Consider the following 20,696-nt stretch of genomic DNA (forward strand, 5'->3'; position numbering starts at 1 on the left):
CTTGAAAGATAAAAAGATTTTGAAACTCATTAAAGCTGAGAGGTTCAGGTAAAGATAAAATTTGATGTTTTCCTTAAATTCTATTACCCAAATAAGTAAAATCCATGATAAAAATTAAGATTACTATATGCTTAGTCTTGTTCTGTCTGCCAGGTCCATCGTCACTGTATTACTTGTTGGGATAATGAAACTTACTAAAGCTGTATCAGGATTCCAGGTAACTTTTAAATTTTTTTCTGCAGAATTGATATGTGTACCTGAAATATATTAAGACATATCTTCTAATGCTAGAGAATCACGAATTTGGTTGTTAACTTATTCTTTGTGTTGGTGACTGCTAGGTAAGGAGTATGATGTAATGGGAAGAGCGTAAGCACTTGGGATCGGGAGGACCAAGGTCAAGTCCAAACTCTACATCTAACTAGCTGTATAAAGCTGGATAAGTCAACTAACCACCAACACTTCAATTTCTACGTTTTCTATGTTGATTAACTGGGGGATGTCCTTTCACAAGGTATATCAGTATCAAATCATCACGTTGTACATTTTAAATGTCTTACAATTTTATTTGTTAATTGAGAAATTAACCTTGATAAAACTGAAAAAAAGTGTTCTCCATCTTTCAATAGGACATATTACAATCATTCTTTTACCTACCTTGTGGGGCATTTATGAGAATCAAATGAGATAATGTATGTTATATATTATTATATTACATTTAATATATATTATATGCATGTGGTAATATATATACATTATAACATACTATGAAAATGTTAGCTATGTTTTTTGTTGTCCCCAAAGCTACCATTCCATTGCATGGATGGTGTTACCCTCACATGCCTTTAGCTATTATGCCTTCCATTTTGCTTATATATGTGCCTTTATATATGTGTCAGGAATTTAATGTTTGACTCGTTTATATAAAGTACTTTATTTTCATAACAGGATATATAAACAACTGCCCATGGCTAATGTATCTGTTCTCAAACAACCTTTCAAAATTTTCTTACTAAAGACACTAAAGCTGCTGAAAGAGAACACACACACACACACACACACACACACACACACACACACAGCACATTTTTTCAAATCTAATTGCTGTAAAACATCATCACTTTTGTCATAAAACCTGCCTATCTTTATCTAAATTCATGTCAATACTGTAGTAGTCTTTATAATATTTTCAGGTTTCAAACTTCCAGTTAGAGATTGGACTCTTAAAAATTGACTAGAAAAAGATTGCTGTTAAGTTTATGTTCTTTTGAAAGCATATATTTTTCTAGTAATGGGAGGCATAATATTGCACTTCACATAGATATTTCACTCCCACAAGTCACAGATCATCAAGAAGAATGTCTATACCCACAAATATTTCAAAGTGTATATTAAGAATCTTTACAAATTTACTTCTTTTTATTTGTCTCACAGATGTGCCAAGAAGACTTTCAGTTGCATGGACTGACGGCCTTGGGATTCCTTCACCTATCCACAATCCTTCGTGGATCATTATGGTGTCATTGTGAAGACAGGGAGTGATGGAGCCCAGGTAGGAAATTATTGCAATGGTCCAGGTGAGGGGTGATGGGTAGTTAAATTTGCATCAACATTGAACTCAGGACACTAACACTGTGTATTTTGTATGTAGAGGTATGTGGTTCTTGACTGGGGGTGATTTTGCTTTCAGAGGACACTTGGCAATGTCTGGAGATAGTTTCAGTTGTCACAGCCAGAGTAGGGGTGTTACAGGCATTGAGAGAGTAGGGCCCAGGGACACTGCTATTCATCATACAATGATCAGAACAGCCCCCAAAAGAAGGAATTATCAGGCTAAAATATCAACAGTGGCAAGGTTTAGAAGCCTTGGTATAGCTGGTACCTGAAACGATTAGAGTGACTAACAGAGTCCAAAGATGGAGTGGGGAAGCCAGTCCAAGAAAATACCAATATAAAAGGACCCTACAAGGAAGAAAGGCCAAAAGACAAGTCTGAGAATGGTTACAGAAGCATAGAAGAATCTGGAGTGTGGTATCATGGAACCAGGTAAAGAAAGGATTTCAATTTGAGAGTGGTTAGCAGCATTCAGTAGACCCAAAAATCAAGATGAGGATAGAGTCTAATGGGTTTGGTGGTTAGGTGGCTGTGTTGCATATCTTCCATTCACCGCTAAAGATCTGCTTTCTAACTGTCTTCATCCTGCATTGGGCCCTGAGGAGGGTGACTTAACATGCTTTACCAGTAAGGTTCCCCCACCCTCTGGTTTCCAATTGGGCTTGGATGATGGGAAACGCTGAAGAGAGAGAGAACAGGAGGAGAGTTCCAGTTCCTGATTTCCCCATCTCTCTCCCTGCAGGGCCAGAGATTGACAGGGCGGTGCTCTCTCCCAAAAGCTAACGCTCCTGTCGGGCAGCTCTTTCCTATAGCTACACATCTCACTGGTTTCTGATCCTCTCAAGGACAGTGGGTAGTAGTCACTTTCACCAGTTGCTAGCCTTGTGGTGCTTCACTGTCCCATTAGTTTCCTGCCTACACCCCTGTAAATAGTCTCTTCATTAAACTTCCTTCAGTCACACCTTTTCTGTTTGTGCTGTTTCTTGCCAGGAACTTGCCTGACAATATTGTTGACCTTTATCAAAATCCCTTGCAGTGGAGTGGTAGGGGAAGACAGGTGAATAAGTAAATGGAAAGAAAGGAAGAAAAGATTAAGGACGTGGATTTTAAGACTATGGCAACAAATGGAAAGAGAATGCTTGAGAACATCTTAGTTCGTGAGAACTGTGAAGAGTCGGAGAAAATTTTTAATGAGAGATGTAGTCTCGTTTATAAGTGGTGAAAAAGAAGCTGATGTAGAAGGAGAGGATAAAATTGTGTAATGTAAACACAAAAAGTTGTGAGATTAGAATGTGATATAATTTGAATAAAAGCACAGATGGCAGAATTAGCCTTGTACACAGAGACGTTGTTGAGAGGAATAAAATGGAGAATCAATGGGCTAATAAATGGGGGGTAAGTAGAAAAGTTCATGCTCCATTTTTTCTGCAATGTTAAAGGCAAGGTGATTTGTTCAGAGGGAGAAGGATTTGGGAGAAATAAAACTGCAGAGAATAATAAAGGTTTGTGATAGTGGCTGTGGGAAATGGAACAGAGAACTGTTTGCTGAACAAAGTATGACTATTTGAAATACTCAGAAATTTGGGGGCTTAAAAGAAAAGTGCTTTGGAAAAATAAGGTGAAAATGTGGAGGCTAGCAGGAAAGTGATGCAATCTCTCAAGTGTTTAGGGTATATTAGAAGGACAGAAATCGTGAAAACAGACAGTGTTAAAGAGGAAAGGTTGAGAACTTAGAGGTCTTCAAGAACATGTGTATAGGGAGCGAAGTATTGAGAGAACTGGATGGTGGATGGGCCATCTGAGAATGGTGTAATGGAACTGAAGATTTAAAAAAGAGCTGGCAGTGAAAGAGGAAGAACTGAACAGACATGACAGTTATGTTAGTTATTCAGAGGGCCATGAATGTGTGACAGTTTCTTCACTGAAATCTAGTATCAACTGGATTCCAGACAGAAGACCTCAAGCAGTAATAAATAAACAAAATAAAAATAAGTCACCATCTTTTTTCATTTCAGGAAAATGTGCTTTCCTAGGTTGTAAATCCCTTGAGAAGAAGGAATAACCATGTCTTACCCATTTTACTTCATATGTATCTGTCGGTAATAACATTTAAGTAATGCTTATTATGTGACAGGCACTGTTGTAAGCAGTTTACACAATTTACTCATCGTTTCCTCACAGTTACTCAGTGAGGATGTGCTATTATTAGCCTTATTTTATAGATGAGGAAACAGGTACAGAGAGGTTAACTAACTTGCCCAATACCACAAAATTAGTGAGTGGATTCAAACCTGGGAAGTCTGGCATCACTACTCAAGATATTAACCACAACTACCAAGACAGAAATGTAGAGCATTTATCATCTCTTTCTTGTTTAAATGTATTTTACCTTGAGCTCCCTACAGTCAAGGATACTGCGTGACGCATTGCGATTTATCAATAAATAACTTGAGAGCAAATGAAGGAATGGCTCACTTCCTGAGATAGTTTTGCTATCCCCCACAGATTTTCCCATTATTTTACAGCCAACAGTCTTAGCTTTTCTTTCAAGTCAAGTCTAGTTATTATTTGAGTGTTTTTTTATGAGACATGTTATGACATTTAAATCTTTACATTTAAAGCTTGATTCTTTTGCTGAGACAAAAATGATCCTTTCCTCCTGCCAAACATAATCGCAGATTAGGTGTTTACATGAGGGGAGTTTGCCATCCAGGATTGCTGCAGCAGCGGGTTTCCAATATTCTAGTCAAATCCTGCCTTTTGTGTGATTCTTCCTGGTGAGTGCTAGCATCAAAGCTTCACTCTGGCGTGCATTAGTCACCAAGTGCTTATTTTGAGGGTGGTTGCTATCATCACTTACTCCCTTCACAGGTACCACCTAGTTACTTTTGTTTTGGCAATTATGGGTTAAATACATTCCTGGGTTTAGTCCTGCTTAAGCTTGCTTGCTCTCCCTTTTAAAGTAATTCATGGTGGGTTATTTCTTACAAGAGTAAAGCTTTCCTTGAACAGGAATCTTTTAAAGCATTCTTTTTCCATAGATGAGAGTCTCCTTTCATTGTTTAGCTATGCTTTTCTACCCCTACTCTATAAAACTCCACAACATTTCAGTTTATAATGACTATTGATGGAAAAGAACTTCTATTTTATTATTTTTAAATGTTCTCTTTTGAGATACCCGTTTGACTGTCCTTCTTCATTGCCTTGTCATCATCTTCTTAAGTATCTACTTTCAGTCCATGGAGTTAATCTAAAATTGGCAGAATTGTTCCTGTAAGGAGTTTCTTAATTATTAGCATATAAGGATTCTGTTTTTGCTGTGTTTTTTTAAGTTCAGTCATTCTCTAACAGAGAACTCTGTCAGGGATTAATAAATGTGTTAGCAATTACTGGATAGGAGGAAACATGTTGAACCATGTTTTGAAAGCTCTGTATTTTGTACATAATTACCTTGCATGTCTCCCTCCTAGCACTGCATGACACACTGCAGTTTGTGATATCCTTGTGATATGTCTAGTATTTATCAGCTTATAAATAGACCATAAGGTGTTTAAAATGCCTTTCCCAATTTACAAAAAGGAATCAAAAATGGAATTTTAGATTCATGAACACAAACAGTGCCTATTGCAGTGACTGTGTATTTGGACTGGTGAGTATAAGGTGGTTGTAGTTAGGAATTCTGTCTCTCCCATCTTTATATCACCAATGTCTGGTACAGCTGCAGACCATCTTTTTCTTCCCCAATCTTTCCTCATTTCTTCCCTTTCTCTAGTTGAGACACAGGATTTTGGAGTCTAAGAAAAAGGTAAAGCTGGAAGTGCAAATTTGAAAGGGGTTAGAATATAAATGGTGTTTAAGACTAGTACAGGAGGGAGCTACCTAGGGTGAGTATTAAGAGGAGAAGTCAGCAAAGGAGACATAGAAAGAGAAGTCAGTAGGATAGAAGGCAAACAAGCAGAGTGGGTTTTCAAAGAAGTCAAAAGAAGTGACTCAAAAAGATGGAAGACAGCTGTGACACATGTTTATAGGAGATACAATAAAATTAGGAATGATTAGTCACTAAGCTTGACAAGATGACTACACCCATAATGAGAGGGCTTGGGAAAAAGGCCTCACTAGACTGCAATAAAAAAAATGGGAAATGAGTAGTAGATAGTTACGTTAGGTGATTTTTTTTCCAAGATACATGATTGGAAAGCAGAGAAGTGAGGAATAGCCAGACATTTAAAATTATAGGTGCGTATATTTTAACTAGCGGGAAATTTTAAAACTCATTTATGTGCCAATAGGAATAATATGAATAGAGAAAGGGAGAAATAGATGATGCAGAGAGAGGGGAAGTAATTGCAGGAGAAAAATATGTGGGTGAGAAGGATAGGAGCCACAGTACGGTTTGACCAATTGGCCTTAGACGGCTGCAGGGTCACTGTAAAAAAAGATGCATATTTTGCATTCGTGATGGAAAGAGGAAAGGTATGGCTCATCTGGATAACTTTTATTTTCTTAATGAAATACAAGGAGAGTGAAGTGTCTGGGCTGGAGGGAAAGGTATAAAAGGTTTAAGGAAAGAAGAGAAGCTATAAAATAGTCATTTAAGAAAGTGGAGACTAGAATCAGTGACAAATATTAGATGTTGAACACTGGTCTACCAGGGGAAAATGTATAAGCCTGTTTAAGCCCTCTTCCCAAAAGGAACCCATTTTTGGTTATTGAGCATTGTGTATTCAATTACAGGCCACCTACTTCAGTTCTCATTCACCATTATTTTCCCCTCTGATTCAGACACCTAGAAATTGCTTGTATCTTGCCTTCAGCTCATTCATGCATTTAAAAACAGTTTTCAAATTATATTTTATTTTGCATTTCTGTGTGTTTAGATAGGAGGATTTTTTCCAAGTGTTTTCAAGGAAAGTAGAATAGCCAGTTCACTTTTCTGAATTTCAGTTTCTGAAATTATATTTTTAACAAATACTCTTTAAAAAAAACTTTAATGTGGAATATACTTCTAAGTCTTTTCTGAATTGGTTTGGTTGGAATATGAGATATCTTACAGAATGATATTTTTTTGTATTTTGGGTTATATAATGGTTTTAGGACCTTGATATTATAATACTTGAGAAAGAATAGACTTTATATAGAAAATTTATTTCCTCATGAGACTTTATTTTTAGTATACAATCAAAATTATAATTAATAATAAAATTTGAAAATCCCAAATAATAACACTGAGGAAAGAACAAGGAATAAAAAAGCTAACACAAAATTGAAAAGGATTTTTGAAAACTGTCACAATATTATTCATATCTTTTTGTCTACTAGTATGTTGCTGAAGATTACAATGTTTTGTAGTAAAGCATTGTATTAATTTGAGTAACTAATACTAAAGAATGCTAGTCCTATAATTTTAGTGTCAATTTGTTTTTTTTTTTCCAAATTAGAATAGAGCATTCTTGCTGTTCTCTAAAGAAATGGGGATACCACCAAAATCAACATTCAGCATGTAAAGGAGCAATATGAGATGCTGACACAGTGAATCCTTACTCAGTGTCTTCTTCCATATTGGTCTGCTCTAGGGCATGTATCTCTCTTGCAGGTAGTAACCCATATTCATTTAGGAAAGACTCCACATCCCCAGCAAAAAATTCTTCAGCAAACTGTTCAGTAACACTGAGGAAATTGCTTATGAGCTCCCCACCTTTGTAGACGAGCAGTGTGGGGAGCACATCTGAGGAAAAGCGGTCCCCAGCCCCTGTATTAGAAGCTTTTATTTTACAAAACTTGACCATAGGGTATTCAACTGCAAGACATGTTAAGCTACTGTTTAGAGCATCACAGCCCTTAATGCCATCTTCATAAATGTGAACAAGAATTGTGGTGATTTTCTGCTCCTTTTCAATGGTTTCCAGGAATTGCTCCCCAGTTTCCAGCTCGTACACAAACCCATACCTGGGCCCAAAACTCAGCTTTTGGTGCATGTCCTGCATACACTGCTGACGGTATTTACGAAGGCAGTTTTCATCTTCTTTGTCTTGGTGGATTAGTTTATATTCTTGAACACTCACCTAGGAATAGATGAAAGGAAGGATAGAGGTCATTCAGTCAGAAATTTATACTCCAAACTTAAGTTTACATTTGCTGTTGTCTCTCCCTAGTTTTGCCCCTTTCCTGATGTGGACTTTGCTCATCATATTCAAACCTTTGTTCAAATGTCACTTTTTGATTACCTCTAAGAGTCCCCACCCCACGCTTTGTATTCTTATACTGGTATATTTTTCTTCATAGTTTAATTATTTAATATTAGTTTTTATAACTGATATGTTCCCTGGGAGCAGGAATTTTGTCCATCAATGTCTGCTATAGTGTCTGGTACATAATAGGAGTTCAGTAATTCTTTCATGTTTAAGTGAATTCATAAGTATTGCTGAATATAGATGAGTATGAGATGATCACGACAGTTTCAGTAAAAAATGTATTACTTAACTACCCATCACTTTGGTTGAAAAAACCCCTAGCAAGGCCTATTCTGGAGGGAATTTCATTAACCCACACACACACACACACACATTTAAATGTGTCCCCAGAAAATGCCTTTGGATATTAGCGTTTCCTCCACGAAAGTTGTAAAAAGAAAGTCTTTTATCACACATTGATTTTTTTGGAATATGTAGGATGGAATTTAAGCAAGATGGCTTTTACGACTGTTTGGAGTTCATCAGATTATTCAAGAGGTTAATGATGGACCAGCAACATCATCACGGGAGAAGTTCTGGGAAATGCAAATTTTCGGGCACCACCCTAGAGCTATTGAATCAGAATCTGTAAGGGTGAGGCTGAGGGAGCCATGTTTAAACAAGCCCCCACTGGTTTAGGCTAAAGTGAGAGAAGACCTAACTTCCATCTTCTAAGACAGCTACTTTTTTTTTTTTTATTAAGGTATCATTGATAAACAATCTTATGAAGGCTTCACAAGAAAAACAATGTGGTTACTACATCCACCCTTATCATCGAGTCCCCCCCCATACCCCATTGCAGTCACTGTCCATCAGTGTAGTAAGATGCCACAGAGTCCCTACTTTAAGACAGCTCCTTTTTGCTACAGCTGGACTATGAAATTACCTTCAGAGCCTTTCTTAATAGCTACACCATTATTAACTTATTAAATAGAGTATTAAACACCCATTCTTACCCCCCCTCCACACACACACACAAACTGCTGATGGGAAATAATGTGATAAAGAGACAGGGAGCAGCCCAGAACCACGGGGTCGGACAGCTCCCAAGGGAGCTCACCACTGCTGCTTTGTCATGAAGGAGCCTCTCAAACAGCAACTGCGGACAATTTTTAAGAGTAGAGGAGCATGGAGAAGGCGAGAACCTAGCATTTTTGGAGAATCTACTGTCTTCGGCATTTTTATACATTATTTTACTTCTCACAACAAACCTCAGAGGTCAGTATTATTACTCATTTTAAAGAAGGTACTGAGATTCAGATTACGTAGAAGTAGTTGGTGCTTTCCATGCTTCCTTCTCTTGTTTCTGTCTCTTGTATTTGTTTTTCTAATGTCCTCATTCCTTCTTTTATTCATGTTTCTTTCTGCTTTAAGACTATTGTCTCAACTTAATTTTATTTAACCCTTAAAATTGTTACATGTTTGGTATAATTTTTAAGTTGCTACCATAGTTCTGTTAATTTAACTGATGGACCCACACAAAGACTGATTTACATATGCATTCTTCAGAGAACTTGTTCCATTCACATAGTCAGGCATGTGGATATGTAGGCACTCAGATACATTTCTGAAGCTTAACCTTAGTATAACATCTTTAATAATTGTGATGTGACACATTCATATAGCATTTTCCATATATCAAAACACTTTCATGTTTATTTTCTCTCCACATCGTTTTAAAACAAGGGAGGGAGGTGTTGTCTGAGTTCCAGTTCCTCCAGGTCCTGTTACTGTTCCTCTGTTGGGAAAATTGAATTGTTTCATCCCATCACACAGTGACCCAGTGAAGGAACCAAAACCTGAAAACAAGATCTCAGACTTACACGATTTTTACCATGGCCAGAAGTCTAGAGCAAAGTCTGATGCACAGTCTCTTTTGAATCAATATACAGTAACTTGTATACACTGGTTTGGAGATAAATAATCCACTGAAGTGATTTTTTTTCCCACAATGGAAATCACTTTATGGTTTATTTATTAATATTATTGTTGCTGTTATTGAAATCATACATGCCAACTACAACAGTTAAAAATGACCTAAAAGCTAAAGGAAGTAATAAATATGAAATTTCACTTCTTTCATACTTTGAGATAATCTCCATGAACATTTTAGAGATCATCTTTTAATGTATCTCATTATGCACCTAGACATACACATTATATAAGAAGTAAATAAATGAGGTTTTTTTTTTTATGCTGCTTAAAAAAAGTAATGGGTACTTAAAAAAAAAAAATGTGTGGCTTATTCACTTAGCTTCTCCTCCTCCTCAGAAAGGGGATGTTGAGAACTCTCAAGCAATCCCACCCTTCCAAATAACCAATGCTGTCAACTTGGTGAGTGTCTTTCTATACTTTTCTACATACACTCTCATATAATCACATAAGAATAAAAACATGAACAGTGTTATTTTTTTCCCATTTCCCTAGAGAGTGGGATCATATAACTTAAGGTTCTCTATATCTTGCTTTCTCATATTGTGGAACTGCCTCTCAGTCAAATCATGTATTTGTGAATCATTCTTTTAATAGCTGCCACGTATTATCTGTATGGAATGCTTTCATAGTCATTCACTTCTTTCCTCTTTTTTGCCCCAATACAAACCATATTGTAATAATTACTTTGGAAATATATCTGTATTCTATAATATTTCTAACGTGATCCTTTAGAGTCATTTAGACTAAAAACACATTGTAGATTATTTATTATTGATTGGTCCTTATCTTACCTTTCTGCTGAATCCCTCCTTTGAGTCCGTGTTATCTCTACTCTGAGGAGAAGACATTTGCCTGAGAATTTCCTTCTTGCTAGGCGGGACTGAGTCATTATCTTCACTCTCTAGTTTAAACTTTCTCCAATCATTTATTACCCCTTTGGGTCCTGAAAAAAATTAAAAACAAATAGCTTCCCTTTATATTTTCAGAAGTATTGTTCACACAATTTAAATTTGTGTAAGTATCACCATGGGAATATATTTGTCATCTTCTGCATTAGAAACAAACATCTTGTTTGGGCTAGAAACTTCTGACTCCCTGCTCGTAAAAATGATCTCCCACATTAATCTTATTAAATGGGTTTTGGCTGAGAATCTTTCTGAAACATTTGCATTAATTCAAACACAAATTATGTACTTTGAACTACTGGCAAAAATTGGGGATAAAGTATTTTTAATATTAGGGTATTTTAGATAGGGAAATTAGAATTTTAGAAAAATAACACTTTTATTAAGTAAGAAAGAGGTTTTAGTATTAAACTAAAATTGGCACCACACTACTAACAAAGGAAAATTAGAATCTTGGGGAAACAAACTGAAGTGTTATCAAGATCCAGAAAACAACAACAATAACATAAAAAACAGCTAGTGAGGGAGAGGCCTGACTTCAATTAACAGTACTAAAATAACTGTAAGAATATAATTGCATAACAATTCCTTCTAAGATTCTAAGAATCTTTTACAAATATAAAAAAATGGGTTTCACAGATTTAAGAAATTAAGTCAAAAATAATGTAAGTGAAATTCTGATACTCAGCTTCCCTGATGAATAATGAGTACTTGGAAGAAAGTCTAAATTCTGGAATATACACAGTTTTACATATCCTTCCCTAAAGCTTAGCTGTATCTATACTCTGAGTATTTTATTATATATGTGGTTATATTCTCTATCTCCCACATTTCCTAATTATTTACTTATGTAATTTTAAAATTAACTTATTCCTACACATTTCTAATTTTGATATTGCTATGCCCTTAAATAGCATGTAGCAATTTACACTCCTACCAATAATATATGAGTATAGCTCTTTCCAAAGTGTGTTATTAAACTTTTTTTTGCTTTTAAAAACTATATTAAAAAGAATGTACTTTGCAATAGTACTGCTTTCATAAGTGTACTTCTTCTGGATAATCTGTCCCATCTTTGGCCCATTTCTCCCTTTCGTTGTTTTTTTTTTCCTTAGTAATTTGTAACTTCCTGTATACATTAGGAAATTGACACTTTGCCGATTGAGTTGCAAATGTTTTCCCCCAATTTGTTAAATATCTTTTTGGATTTTGCTTCTGGTGACTTCTGCCAGACAATACGCATTCCCTCCCTCCCTCCCTCCGCCCTTGTCCCTCCCTTCCCCCTTTCCCTCTTCTCCCCCATCTCCACTCCCCTTCCTTCCTTCCTGCTTGCCTGCCTTCCTTCCTCCCTTTCTTCCTTCTTTTCCCTCATTTCTGTAGCAAACTTTGTCAATCTTCCTTTCTGGTTTCTTGGTTTTGTATCATACTTAGAAACGTATTCTTCAGATTGCCTTTATAAAATGAATTCCCCAGGCATTTTTGTGTAGGACCCACATGAATTAATTGTAACTTCTGTCTAAATTTAAAGGCTCCAATTCATATTCTTAAAAAGAGAGGGAAATATTAGTCAAATAAGATTCAATAGAGAAAAAAGAAACCTGAATTTTAAAATTTGAGCCATGCTCTTCGACTTTTAAACTCAAGAGCACATATAGACAACCACACGGTATTTATCAGATTAAGACAACAGGCTTTGGATCAAGTGAACTGAAATCTTAGGTTTTCTGGAGGAATATTGAAATACACTTGATTTAAGAATGTTTTATCATTCTCTTTATTTTTTTCATATTCAAAAAATTAAAATTAAAAAATCCATTTATTGACCTTTTGGTCTACTATTGTTTATAATTTCAAGGAAAGTCCATAGTGGGGGAAATTAGGAGAGAATAAAGTAGCATAATTACAATGTAGTCAGAGAGGTCTTATAAAAATGGTATTTGGGCAGAAAGGAATTTGCAATAATTTGTGTTTTTCTCATTCTTAAAACTATTTTCAGAGTATTGGACTTCACATTTATTTACTCACTCAAATACTTTTCAGATGATTCCAGCAAACCAGTCAAAGGTGTTACTTAAATTTCATACTTAATGGTGATAAGAACATTACAGATCTCCAGATTGAATTTTAATTCATTGTTTTTTTTTTTTCTTTTGGCTTTTCTTACCTGTATGTGTGGCCTGTCCTTCAAAGTCTTCCTCCAAACTCTGGTTTTTGGCTTCTTCCATTGTAGGGATTAGATTTGATATAATCTATAGAATGAGCAAATAAGTAATGATTACAGAAGAACTCTAGAATACACACACACTCCTACTGGCAGGTTACGTGGTAAGTTAAGGGTTATCACTAAGTGAAAAAATGTCTAGGACATTTTAGTCTGCTTTGTACAAAGCATCAACTTAATAGTTGTGCTGCTAAAGAAATTTGGATATAAAATCCTTATGTCCAGACATCCTTATGTCCAAATAAAAAAACAGTTTTTACTACTGTTATTCAAATTTCATAAAATTATATCCCAATATTTGTTACAATAAAAATGTTTTAATAATAATTATATTCTTATATACTATGAACACTTACTATGTGCCAGACATTATTCCAATTATTTTATGTGTAAAAATCATAATTCTCACACAGCCTCATGTGACAGGGACAATTGTTAATGCCATTTTACAACTGAGAAAGCTGAAAGGGAGTTTAAGTTCCGTGCCCAAGTTCACATAGTAAGTGGTAGAACAAGGATTTGAACCTAGATCTGATTGCAAGCTAAATCTTAAGCCATTACACTATTACGGAAGTTAACATATTAATATACTATAATAGAGCTGTTCTTCTCAATACGGCTTGACAAATCCGACTTCCAAATTGGCATTAAAGAATAATGACATAAAGAACAGTGCTGTTGAAAACCTAACACCATAACATCTCTTCATACCGTAAAGCAAGTTTTGGTGATGTTACCCACCAAGGGAATGAAAATAACCAATAACTATGCCTATAGAATTTAAGAAACTAAAATATGTTGAAAACTCCACTGTATCACATGGAGTTTTATTCATAGGAAACTCCATGATGCCCTCATGTAGAACCTATTTATTCTTAGTTCAACCTCAAATACAACCTATTTGCTTATTTATCTTTCCATTATCTGGAAAACACTATTATAATATATATACTAATACATTCCCTAAGGGGTCCATATAGCTGTGATTTTTCTTGAAATTTTCAGGTTAGGGAGAATACACAAACAGTGAATATACTTTTTATTCTTTCTTCTTCCTCTACCTTTTCCATGTTGCCTCTTTCATTCAAAGTCAGTTTTAAGCAATGGTATCATCCAGCTATGCTTTGGTTCCATCTTAGTTTTTTATTGATGTATATGTCAGCATCAGACTTGTTCTGTTTGGCGCTTTCCCAAGGCACAAAATGGTAATCCTGGACTCTTTGTCTTGATTCCTTTTGCTTTGGCTTCTGCTTCCAACATATGGACTGACCTCATAATTGTATTGTTTTCTCAGTACTGTCCCTACCCAGAATCACTGGAGGTCAAAGGTTTTTGCCAATTTGATTTCATCTACTTGAGTGAGAAAAGGCTTTTAAGAGAAAGCTGTCAAGGGAATACCAATTCATTCTGTAATACATACTTAACTATAAATGTAAGAAAGAATATTAAATTTGAGTGGATTAAATAATGAAAAGGAATAAAGGAAAATGGGAATAAGGGAAAATGAAAATAAGTAAATGTTGTTGGCAAAAAGAAGCTAATTACTGCAATTATTTAAAAGTAATTTTTGCATCTAAGAAAAATAAATTTTATTTGTTTACTTTAAAAGAACACTACAGAAGAAAGTAATGAGAGCTTATTTGATAACTGCCATAGCTTTTTAATCTCCAGAAAAGCAGATACTCAATTCAAACTCTTTTATTTTGAGAGAGTAGATGGTTAATTTGGAGTAGCAATTCCAATAAATACACATAACATTTAAGAAAATAAAACAATAATTTTATTTCAAACATTGAAGAGACAGAAGCATAGCTTGCTTCTTAACTTGCTTCTGGCAACCTAGTTGGCAATCCAGTGAATGAGAAAAGAAATTTCATTTTCAAAAAGTGCTTGACCAATTTCAAAGAATATTTTTATTGAAAAGAAAACCCCATCACTTGGGAAAAGCCTGATTCATTGGTTGAATTAGTATATGTTAAGAATAGACTATATGCCAGGCATCTCCTTGGGCTCTGAATTATTTGAAGCACAAAACTCTTCCAGTATGGCACTCACAAATACTAAGACTTAAGCACTCTGGAATGCTTATTTAGTAAAGGACAGAGTCCATCCTTACCTAGTGTCCCCATTTGAGTTACAGTACAAAAGGCTGGTGAAATTTACTATTGCTCACTACTAGGGGAACCAGTGAACAGAGATGGAAACTGGAAGAAAAATATTGAGACATGAAGTATATTTGCTTGTACTGCTTGAAGGCTCTTTAGAGGAGGACACAGATTGAGTATAATTAGCTATTCATGTATTTGATCTACACTCCTATGAATATCTCCTGCTATCACTTCACTCTGGGGTTTTCTGATTATCTCAAATAACTTACCTTTTACAAAATTTGCATTACTATCCTAACATTAATTGAATTAGCCTAAAATTAATTGGAAGGTGCTTAGATCCTGACACATAGTAAGTGCTGTTTGAGTCTATAAAATAAAACAAAAATATATCATTTATGTTTGTATGTACAATGTAACAGTCATTAAAAAAATATGATCAACATTTGGTTTGCAATGGTATTATCAGTGGTTAAAAAATTCCATGTCTGCTTTAGGCTAAAGGATTTAAAATAACAGTAGGATTATTGCAAGACTTTGGGAAAAACATCTGTGTGTGAATGGAAATTGGTGATAATGTAGGGCTAGGAAGACAAAAATTTGCTACCTTCACCAAGTTTTACTGTGATTCAAGAGTTACTATGTTTTTCATCTTATCTGTATGAAAATCTGTGATGTTGTTCCTTTTTTATTTTAGACAGTTATAATTTATGTTTCAAATAAAATCTGTGTTAAATAAAAGATTATATTTGGATGACCTTTGACAGAAGATCATTCATTTAAAAGGGTTCTACAAAACTCTCCAAAAGTGAAAAGTTATTATTGGTGAGAAATATAGTTTAAAATGTAATTCTACCAAGTTAGGGTTTTATTTTCCTTTTAGTTTAGGGTTTTAATGATAATTTAAAGTAATGGCTTATGTAGGATAACATTTCTCAAACTTTGTCCTCAAAACTCCCAACCATGGCTTAGTAATTACTAAGAAATAAACTGAGACAATTTAAAATGTAAAGCATCTAAGCACCTTCCGAGTACCAGTTCAACTGTCTTGTAGTTCCTGTTTCACACATAATAATGATGAACTAGAATAGGAAGGAAGTATGATACTTAAACCTTAGTTTTAAAAGACTCCTTTAAAAAACTCAAATCTACCCCCAAATATTTCATTTCCATCATTATCCTGTTCACATGATACCGTGATGATGACGTTTAAGTGATTGTTAATCACTTAAAATATGTTGATCTAATCTAATCAGAATATCTAGTTTAGTGGTTGGGTGGGTAGAGGAAAAAAAGAGACTATCAATTTAGAATTGACTTGTAGAATCTGAGTGTTCCAGAAGAGCTTTGCAGTACTAGCTATTGTAGTTTACTAATAGATTTTCAAATAGTGGGATCTAAAGCTTTGGAGCCTCTGGATTTCCCAGGGTTCCCCATCTATGCTCTAAGAATTGCAGTTAGGGAAATGAGACATACCTACAATTAACTTGTCCATTTCTTAGATTCTTCACTAGTTCTTTCCCTGCTTCTGGATCCATATTCCTGGGATGCCACAGAAGTTCCTACAAAAATATAGGCCAGGATGCCCCTGTATGTCAGATAATACAATGTCAATTATTTCCTTGGCCAGTCTCTGGGTTGTTCTGATTCCCTAAAGAAAATATTGGCGTTCCGTATTAACTGCAATAGAATCTGGAGTATTGCTTTAAGAGAGTAAATCAGAAGAGTGATATATAGATGCCTTGTATGGGCTCACCTTAGTCTTGGTCAGATCAAGTTAACTACTAGTGCATCTAAGAATACATTGTATAACAGCAATTTCCACATAGAGGAAAAAAATTGCTTGAGCATTTCAATAACTATTAGTTTCTATTGAGAAATGAAAGGCATAAATGCCAGGGAAAAAGTATCTCAGTAGAAACATTCCATTTTAGTTAGTAGGGCTGAATAAATGAGCCTTCATTCCTTTATTTATTTCATTGAAATTTAAGATTTTAGATGCTATTTGCTGATACTGATTTCCTTAAGTACAGAGTAAAGAGGTTCCACAACCAAACATTAAAATTACCTCTCTACCTAAGACATACATGGCATCTTTCCATGGGCATAAAAATGCAGAAAATATAGAGCACTGAAGTAGCTCTAATGTGAAATTTCCAATATAAGATAATTTTTTTTGTTGTTGTACAATTTAAAATAAATAACCATCCTTCTGTCTTACACATGAATGCATATGTTCCCTTTTGGATACACATGGAAAAAGGAGCTGTTTCAGAAAAGGTGTTGTATTAAAAATGGCATAATTATATCTGAATATGATTAACCATAAGGTATAAATAAATGACTGGGAATCAAGTACTAAAGTGCCTGATCAAAATAATTCTTTAACTCAACTAAAGTAGAATTTAATAAATTATCTATCTTTAGATAGATACACTTTAGATAGATAGGCACACTACTGTGTTAGTAGATGGGTGAAACCAAGCAAAACTGCCGGGTAGGACATATATAGAAATTCTGTTTCACCTTCGCTTTTGATAGAAACCTAGATTCTGTGTCTTGATATGTGTTTATTAGAGTATCATACTGTATGTTGCTCACCCTTACATGGCTTCATATTCTGCCCTTTTCCACCTCTGATTATACATCTCTGTAGGTCTCTGCTCTCCTGTGTTTTCCAAGGTGACTGTGAGTTAATCTGATCAACTAAGCCAGGCTAATATTCTCACCAATGCCAGTATATTAATGTCGGATCTTTTAATGCCTGTCATGACTGTCTTCCCCAATGTCATATTGTACTCCTATAGAAAACAGTTCTGCTTTTTCTTATTATTAAAAAAAAGTGATTGGTGGTGGGATTTCACATCAAATAGGTCTGACAGCATCATGTCAGATCATGGGAGTTGTTGTTACTGGATTTGTTGAGACCTGTTATCTCTGAAATCATAAAGTAGCTCTAATGATTTCACTCAAGACATAATTCCCTCTTTCTCTACCCCAGCCCACTATTTTATGTATTGACTTTGAGAACCAGAGATTTTGAGTAGGAGTGATGTGGTGTTAAGTTTAATATCTTTTTTTTTTTTTTGAGAGGGCATCTCTCATATTTATTGATCAGATGGTTGTTAACAACAATAAAATTCTGTATAGGGGACTCAATGCTCAATGCACAATCATTAATCCACCCCAAGCCTAATTCTCGTCAGTCTCCAATCTTCTGAAGCATAACGAACAAGTTCTTACATGGAGAACAAATTCTTACATAGTGAATAAGTTCTTACATGGTGAACAGTGCAAGGGCAGTCATCACATAAACTTTCGGTTTTGATCACGCATTATGAACTATAAATAATCAGGTCAAATATGAATATTCGTTTGATTTTTATACTTGATTTATATGTGAATCCCACATTTCTCCCTTATTATTATTATTATTATTATTTTTAATAAAATGCTGAAGTGGTAGGTAGATGCAAGATAAAGGTAGAAAACATAGTTTAGTGTTGTAAGAGAGCAAATGTAGATGATCAGGTGTGTGCCTGTAGACTTAAGTGTTAATCCAAGCTAGACAAGGGCAATAAAACATCCATGGATGCAGATGATTTCTCTCAAAACAGGGGGGGTGAGGTTCTAAGCCTCACCTCTGTTGATCCCCAATTTCTCCCTGATGGCCCCCCTGTGACTGTGCCTGTCTTAGGTTGTACCTCCCTTGAGGAATCTTACCCGTCTCTGGCTAACCAGTCATCTTCTGGAGCCATACAGGGAAATGTAAAGTTGGTAAGTGAGAGAGAAGCCATATTGTTTGAAAAGATTAGCTTTTTACTTGTTTGCAGATTTATGCCCTGTGGCTTTTATGCCCAGTATTTGTTTTGAGGTATCTTTATCACTTGGAAGAATTATGATACTCGGGAAATTCGATTTGAGGCACGAAGTTTAATATCTTATAGAGGAAATGTTATGCCTCATAATATACCAACTGCTTAAATTACTCTGTAATTGATTAATTTATACATCATGTCTTCTCCCCTGTGGAGGAACTAAGCTTCTTGTGGGCAGGAGCCAGGCATTACAATGCTTCCAAGTAGCAACACAGCATAATGATTAACACATAAACACATGACACTTGGGTTCAAATCTAGCTCTACTAGTTTATTGGCTATGTGACCTTGAGCAAATCACTAAAACTCTCTGTGCTTTAGTTTTCTTATCTATAAAATTGGAGTAACAATCGGGTCCACTTCGAAAGGCTGAGTGAGGATTAAATGATGCGAAATGTATTTATCTCCCCTACCCAAAGAATATATGTGCTCTGCATAATCACACATGTATTGTACATTTATTTCAAAGCTGTTTTATAGTCTCCTATGTCATTATAACTATAGTTCTTTATTATGATACTTTGATACACTTCTAGTAAGATGTTTGTCATAAGCCATTTAAGAATGTGAAATCTGAAGGGGAGATTAACTTGGTATCTTGAAATACAGGCTGATAAAATGTATTTGAAATTGCCTTGAAAATAATAGTAATAAGATTTTTCTGAAGATGTATGCATAAGTGAAAAATGGGAGATGATGATTTAAATTTGAATTTAACACACTTGTTTTCCAATGACTTGACTTCTCTACCTCTGATTTTACAAATCATAAATGATTTTCTTTTTGGTTTTCCTTTTAGTGTTTACGTCATAGTAGTTTACATATATTTTCTGAATTTCATTCTCTTTTTCTAAAAATAGTAACAACAGTTAGGATTTCTGTTGCCACCTTTAGTCATTCTAGTTGTTACTTTGGGTAGGCTAACTTTTACATTTTTGTATCATAATGAGAATTCTCTTTAAAAATAAATCCCCAGAAGCATGAGTGGAATATAGGACACACCATCCTCAAAATGGCTGTAATGAATAAATGCTAAGGAAATGATTGGCTCTAAGCAAATGTTAGTTTTCTTTCCTTTACATATAAAGCACACACCTTGATGCTATGGAAACATCCCTTCCTTTATTTATTACTTGCCCCTTTCCTAGTATCTGAAGTTCATAATATCTTAAAGAGAACAACTGTAGAACTGTGATAGAAACTTTGATATAAGACAATGCAGATCAGATATCAATGCAGAGCAGGTACCTCAGTCTCTACCCTTCCAAACAGGTTTGCCTTTTCAACAAATGAAACTAGCAGATGGGGCATGTAGGGAGCCTTTTAAACAATTTATATTTCAGGATTCATCAGTAAAAAATATTCTGGGCAAGTATGAACTTTCAAATTATAACTGATTTTTGCTTCTAATAATGGAAAAACACATCAACCCATCTAGGTTTGCTCTTACTACATACCTATATTTTCTTACTTGTTCTGAAGAAAATAAAATTGTCTGAATCTGGCAGGAAATTCAGAGTCACCATCTTGTTCTGAATATCTCTGTATCTTCTTAATATATTTATTCTAGCACATACTGTTTGAATTCCATTGTAGACATTATCATGAGGGGTTCATATATACTTTGGCAGTAATTTTACAATATCAAATCCAGTTTATAAACATAATATTTAGACAAAAATTTGCCACAACAAGTTAGATGATCTTTAAAATTTTTTTCAGCCTTAATGTTAGGTGATTCAAAGTAGTATGTATAATAGTCAAAAATATATATATTTAATTTAAAATGGGTGCTCTAGTTACAA

At 34.9% G+C, this 20,696-nt stretch overlaps 1 protein-coding gene and 1 long non-coding RNA gene across 2 annotated transcripts in view; one reads left to right on the forward strand and one right to left on the reverse strand.

Moving 5' to 3' along the window:
• The window catches only part of LOC118926098 (uncharacterized), a 29,790-nt gene that overhangs the window by 1,965 nt on the left and 7,129 nt on the right, over positions 1-20,696 (forward strand). Inside the window, exons 2-3 of the long non-coding RNA XR_005030336.2 lie at positions 154-217; positions 1,435-1,552. This is a non-coding gene — a long non-coding RNA (uncharacterized LOC118926098). The remainder of the gene's footprint in view (positions 1-153; positions 218-1,434; positions 1,553-20,696) is intronic.
• Positions 6,770-15,121, reverse strand: PDC (phosducin). The gene is made up of 4 exons (XM_036912377.2): positions 15,022-15,121; positions 12,849-12,933; positions 10,571-10,722; positions 6,770-7,676 (listed from the first exon to the last, which is right to left on the reverse strand). Exons 2-4 carry the CDS (start codon positions 12,907-12,909, stop codon positions 7,152-7,154), a joined length of 738 nt encoding a protein of 245 aa, XP_036768272.2. The 5' UTR covers positions 12,910-12,933; positions 15,022-15,121; the 3' UTR covers positions 6,770-7,151.

This window comes from Manis pentadactyla, chromosome 9 (genome assembly GCF_030020395.1).
Source record: "Manis pentadactyla isolate mManPen7 chromosome 9, mManPen7.hap1, whole genome shotgun sequence".
Taxonomy (NCBI): Eukaryota; Metazoa; Chordata; class Mammalia; order Pholidota; family Manidae; genus Manis; species Manis pentadactyla.